The 6,474-nt window shown below is 39.7% G+C and overlaps 1 protein-coding gene across 4 annotated transcripts in view; it reads left to right on the top strand.

The window, feature by feature from the left end:
* The first annotated feature begins 3,044 nt into the window (after positions 1-3,044).
* PHF20L1 (PHD finger protein 20 like 1) overlaps positions 3,045-6,474 on the top strand; it is a 37,842-nt gene continuing 34,412 nt past the window's right edge. For all 4 annotated transcript variants that reach the window (XM_015828147.1, XM_015828146.1, XM_015828149.1 and 1 more), the window contains exon 1: positions 3,045-3,143. In XM_015828147.1, the coding sequence (XP_015683633.1) occupies positions 3,061-3,143 (83 nt within the window). In that variant the 5' untranslated portion in view covers positions 3,045-3,060. The remainder of the gene's footprint in view (positions 3,144-6,474) is intronic.

Genomic DNA, 6,474 nt, shown 5'->3' with positions numbered 1-6,474 from the left:
CTCTCTCTCTCTCTCTCTCTCTCTCTCTCTCTCTCTCTCTCTCTCTCTCTCTCTCTCTCTCTCTCTCTCTCTCTCTCTCTCTCTCTCTCTCCCTCCCTCCCTCCCTCCCTCCCTCCCTCCCTCCCTGTGCATGCATGCACATGCACTCCTAGCACAAAAATCACAACTTTTCCCCCTTGCGTTCTTAGCAGTGACTTCCACAGAGGATTCATGATAATACTTCATGTTAGGTGTTGTGACAATAAGATTTAGAGATTGAGTATTTTTACCTTTGGCTAATACCCAGGTTATTAGCCAAGGAACTGATTAAAACCTGCTCAGTTTTGAAAACAGTGAATACTAGAGGTGTTTAGAATAAGAAATATCTGGGCTATTTCTGTGTCTATGTGGCTTCAAGGAAAATTGGCAATCCGTATCTTCTCAGTTGATGGAAGAAACTGCTACAAGCGGGAGAGTCTTAATACGAAGCAACAACTAATATCCTGCCTTACATACTGATGCATTTCCCAGATTTGTATTTTCTGGTTGGATTTGGATGTGTGTGTGAGAGACCACATCTTTTGTGCTTTATTTTCTCTTCCAGTTAGTTGTTTATTTAAATTACATATATTTTTAACTGCTTACAGATTTTTGATACTTTACAAAGTGGTTTGAACAAAGTCTGATGGAAAAGTTACAAATCGATAAAGGGTATGAATTATATATAATGAATATGCATACACATAATACAGGTAGTCCTCGACTTAGAGTTCACTGAGAAACCATTTGAAGTTACAACGGCTGTGAAAAAAAATGGATTACAACTTGTTCTTGCATGTACACAATTGCATTATTCCTGCGGTCATCAAATTTGAGCGGTTGGCAAGTTGCATGTGTGTGTTTCTAAGGGTGGCAGCATCCCAGGGTCATATAATTGCCATTTGCAACCTTCCCAGCTGCCTTCCAACAACCAACATCAACGGTAAAGCTGGATTCTCTTAACAACCATATGATTCTCTTAACAAATGCAGTGAGTCACTTAGTAGCCATGGCGACAAGATCATAAAACCGGGCATGCNCGAATTGGAGTGATTTCTTCAGGGGGTCAGGAGGGGGGAGGGATCTCGAGACCTGGGGTGGCTTTGCCCGGGGGAGGGGTTGTCTAAAGGGCCGTCAACGCCTGAAGGGGACAAGCTCCGTATTAGGGTGGGGCTTGGGATGGGAGACCACGAAGAGATCCCCGGTGGATAGCTTGGCCAGGGAATTAGAAAGGCGTCCCCACTGCCGAGAAAGCTGCCTGGGTGGCTCCTTGTATTCCCCCCCTCCCCCCCAAATCCAACTCTTCGTTGGATGGTTTGGGGATATCGGCCTCCCTTAGATTGGAGGGTTTAAATGTGTGGATTTGAGAGTTTTTGTTCTAAAACCTAGAGGTGAAGCAAAATAGGAGGAAAAAAAATATCCCTGAAAGAAATGGCCACCATCCTTCGCATCTATACAGGTGGTCCTCGAGTTACAACCATTCGTTTAGTGACCGAAGTTACAATGGCATTGAAAAAAAAATGGACTTTTGACCATTTTTCACACTTACGAGCATTGCAGCCTCTCCACAGACGTGAGATTTACATTCGGGTGCTTGACAACTGACTCGTATTTATGACGGTTGCAGTGTCCCGGGGTTCAGGTGATCCCCTTTTGCGACCTTCTGACAAACAAAAGTCCGTGGGGAAGCCAGATTCACTAAACAACCGTACTACTGATTTAAGAACTGCGGTGATTCGCTTAACAAATGTGGTGAGGAAAGTTGCAAAATGGGGCAAAACTCACGTAACAAATTTCTCGCTTAGCGATATAAATGTTGGGCTCCACTGTGGTCGTACGTTGAGGACTACCTACAGGCAGTCCTTCGTATAGAAGTGACTTGCAAGTTCAAACACGGCTTCCTAAAATCTTGTCAGATAAGTGAGTTTCCCCTTGCTTAGCCCCCTCTCATTATGTTGAGATTTTAAACAGTATGGAGTAGACTAGTGCACAGGTGGTCCTCGACTTATGACCACAATTGAGCCCCAAATTTCTGCTGCTAAGCGAGGCAGTTGCTAAGTGAATTTTGCCTCATTTTACAACTTTTCTCGCCATAGTTGTTAGGTGAATCAATGCAGTTGTTATGTTAGGGGCACAATTGTTAACTGAATCTGGCTTCCCCATTGGCTTTGCTTTTCACAGGTTCACAAAAGGTGATCACATGACCTCAGGACACAGCAACCGTCATAAATATGAGTCGGCTGCCAAGCATCTGCATTGTGATCATGTGACCATGGGGAAGTTGCGATGGTTGTAAGTGTTAAAAAGGGTCACGACTCCCTTTTTTCAGTGCTGTTGTAACATCAAACGATCACTAAATGAACTGTTGTAAGTCGAGGACAACCTGTAGTCCATCCACAGGGAAATCTCTTTAGTAGTAATTAGTACTTCTGGAGTATGTTGATGCTCTGTTAAATTATAGCAACATGATATGTGCTTCAATTTCACTATCTGCTCGATAAGAAATGTATATTCGATGTAGGTGTAGTGACCTATATGCTGAGGATTTGTTTGGAAATTCATAATTGAATTATTCCATCGATGAAAATCAGAGAAACAAATCAATAACCTAATTTTTAGATTGGCCGCAATCTGAGATTTCTCTGGACTGTATGTGTTAACCTGGGATAAATCCTGTTTGAATTCATAAGACTTTCCAGAAATAGGCTGTCCTCCTTGTTCCAATATCTAGGCTAATGTTGTTTTCTTTAATCAACAGACAAACACATGAATATGGCACTGTGGTTGTACATGAACAATCATAAAGTTAAAAAGCAATAATAGTTGAGCCACTGTACATCTTTACATATTTTGAGGACTAGGCCCACCATGTTGCATCATAATACACATTTTGGTTTTATGTTAACATGCCATGAAAACGCAGTTTATTGACTTTGTGTATTTAGTGTGTGCGTGAACACATTTGGAAGTTTTCTTTAATTCCAGGAATGTTTTCTCTTTCTTTGCGTAGCAAACAAGAAGGATAAATTGGAGATTATCAAGATGAGCAGAAAGCCTCCACATCGTCCCGGGATCACATTTGAAATTGGTGCTCGCTTGGAAGCCCTGGATTATCTACAGAAATGGTATGGAACCTGATTACAGCTGATCCTCAATTTATGACTGCAACTGAGCCCAACATTTATGTTGCTAAGGGAGACATTTGTTTGTTAAATGAGTTTTGCCCCATTTTGTGACCTTTCTTGCAACAGGTATTGGTTGAATCACTGCAGGTGTTAAGTTAATCCAACGGCTGTTAAGTGAACCTGGTTTCCCCATTGACTTTGCTTGTCAGAAGTTCACAAAAGGTGATCACATGACCCCCGGGGAAACTGCAACTGACATAAATACATGACAGTTGCCAGGTGTCTGAATTTTGATCATGTGACCCGAGGGATGCTGCAACAGTTGTAAGTGTGGAAAACTGACGTAAGTCACTTTTTTCAGTGCTGTTGTAACTTCAAAGGGTTACTAAATAAACTGTTGTAAATCGAGAACTACCTGCATACTGCTGACTTAGTAGAAGACATCTTCATACGATGCATGATAGCTCCATGCCAATACATATTGAAGTAAAGAATTCAGTATACATCACATACCACTTTCAACGTAACCAATTAGTCTGGAAGCTTTTCCAGTTTCTGTATGCAGACATAGACAGACAGGCAGATGCACATAATCACACACACAAACACACGTATTCTGTAGCTACATTTGATTTTGTATTACACAAGAATGAAATTTAAAAACATTGCCAATTTAATGAGTCAGAATCATATACATTACTGTGGGTAACCTTAACAAAACACACTGTTCTCTAAATTGATCTCTTGCCTGATATAAAATCAGCCCCAATGCTTTTTGCTTTTGAAAAAATAGTTTAAAATCTGGTTTTTTCTCTAGGCATTTGGGTTGAGTCAGAAGTCGGGGAGAGGCCTCTTGTGACTTTTTTAATTATCGTGCTTTGTTTCCAATTTTAAGTACTGAGTACTATTTTAATGAAGTTTGGCATGTGTTCTTAATGTTTATTTGTGTTGCACACTGCCCTGGGTCACATTCCTTATAAGCGGTTTGAAATAAATAAATAGTTGCAAGTGTTTCACTTGAAAGACTCATAATATATAGTAGCAAGTGTTTCATCTTGCTCCCATTATCCCTGTTTTTCATGATTCAGTGATTATTTTGCTTCAGATGCACAGTGGGAATAAAAATTCTTTTTTTAAAAAAAAAGAAGCTCTTATACTGTAATAGCTTTATATAATTTTGATGAAGGTGGTCTTGTGTTTGTGCTTAAAAGTTCTTTAAATTTTGTCCTCAATTTTTCTTCCTTTTTTTTAAAAAAAAGCATGAATTTTGCACCATAGGACAGTCATCTATGATTCCTTGATATCCACTGATTCACAAAATATCTCTTTATAAGAAAAAAAAAGTCATCTGTTTTGTAAAAATGGATCCTTTCATAATGCCACATTTGAATGCAGTTTAGAGAAAATAGAGTGGCGCTTGTAATACCTTAGAGACCAGTGAGTAGGCAGCATAAAAATAGCTATCATAAATACACAAATTAACATGAAATGATACCTATATCACACTAATTGATACAAGTAAGAATCGTAAAATAAGAAGATAAATTGGTTGAGACTAAATCGGATTGGGATCAGGAAAAATATGGTCTCTTCTAAAGTATACAAAAGTCACCATTGGACACCCAATGGTTTTTCATCTGTGGAAATACATGATTTTCTTGTATTTAAAAAAAGGATGTTGAGAATTTAAATTGTTCAACTTGATAATAAGCACCTCTTCCTTGAAAGAATGCTTTTATATTCCCCAATCAGCACAAGTACGCAAGAGACTTTTTTTTCCTGTTCACTAATTAATAGAGCAAAAGATAATATTGTCATTAGCTTGGGAGTTTTTCAGAATTGAAATTCAGGAGATTGCTGTAACGAAATGGTAGTTACTGCGGTAGCTCTTAACACCTGATCAACTGTAGATGTACATGTCTGGTTACCTTTCAGCAAATTCAGATTTTAGTGCAATGCATATACTCCACCCCTGTGGATATTCCATTAATACAGGAAATACCTGTTTTTCACATTGTAGAGAAAATAGTTTTCAAATATGGGCCAGGATATTTGATACACTTGCTAGTATAGAATTCCCCGCTAGGTATTTTCATGGAAATAGTGACCCTGCCAAGGAACTTTTGTTGCAGATTCTTGGATTGCAGTATTCCTTGGAATTAAAAAAAAAATTCCTTAAAATTTTTCCTTGTAAAATATCTCGCATCAGGTAGTATAGAAACACCCAGGGTTGTTGCATTTTGGAAACAAAGTATATACAGTGAGGGAAAAGAGTATTTGATCCCCTGCTGATTTTGTACATTTGCCCACTGACAAAGAAATGATCAGTCTATAATTTCAATGGTAGGTTTATTTTAACAGTGAGAGACAGAATAACAACAACAAAAATGCAGAAAAACACATTTCAAAAAATTTATCAATTGATTCCCATTTTAATGAGTGAAATAAGTATTTGATCCCCTATCAATCAGCAAGATTTCTGGCTCCCAGGTGTCTTTTATACAGGTAACGAGCTGAGATTAGGAGCACTCTCTTAAAGGGAGTGCTCCTAATCTCAGCTTGTTACCTGTATAAAAGACACCTGTCCACAGAAGCAATCAATCAATCAGATTCCAAACTCTCCACCATGGCCAAGACCAAAGAACTGTCCATGGATGCCAGGGACAAGATTGTAGAGCTACACAAGGCTGGAATGGGCTACAAGACTATTGGCAAGTAGCTTGGTGAAAAGGTGACAACAGTTGGTGCGATTATTAGCAAATGGAAGAAACACAAAATAACTGTCAATCTCCCTCAGTCTGGGGCTCCATGCAAGATCTCACCTCGTAGAGTTTCAATGATCATAAGAACGGTGAGGAATCAGCCCAGAACTACAGGGGAGGATCTTGTCAGTGATCTCCAGGCGACCATAGTCACCAAGAAAACAGTTGGTAACACACTATGCCATGAAGGACTGAATTCCTGCAGCACCCGCAAGGTCCCCCTGCTCAAGAAAGCACACGTACAGGTCTGTTTGAAGTTTGCCAATGAACATCTGAATGATTCAGAGGAGAACTGGGAGAAAGTGTTGTGGTTAGGTGAAACCAAAATCTAGCTCTTTGGCATCAACTCACTATTTTAGGAGGAGAAATACTGCCTATGACCCCAAGAACACCATCCCCACCATCAAACATGGAAGTGGAAACATGCTTTGGAGGTGTTTTTCTGCTAATGGGACAGAACAACTTCACTGCATCAAAGGGATGATGGACGGGGCCATGTACCATCAAATCGTGGGTGAGAGCCTCCTTCCCTCAGTCAGGGCATTGAAAATGGGTTATGGATGAGTATT

Source organism: Protobothrops mucrosquamatus, unplaced genomic scaffold (genome assembly GCF_001527695.2).
Source record: "Protobothrops mucrosquamatus isolate PMUCROS unplaced genomic scaffold, P.Mucros_1.0 scaffold4275, whole genome shotgun sequence".
Taxonomy (NCBI): domain Eukaryota; kingdom Metazoa; phylum Chordata; class Lepidosauria; order Squamata; family Viperidae; genus Protobothrops; species Protobothrops mucrosquamatus.
This window is presented reverse-complemented; position numbering and strand designations above follow the sequence as displayed.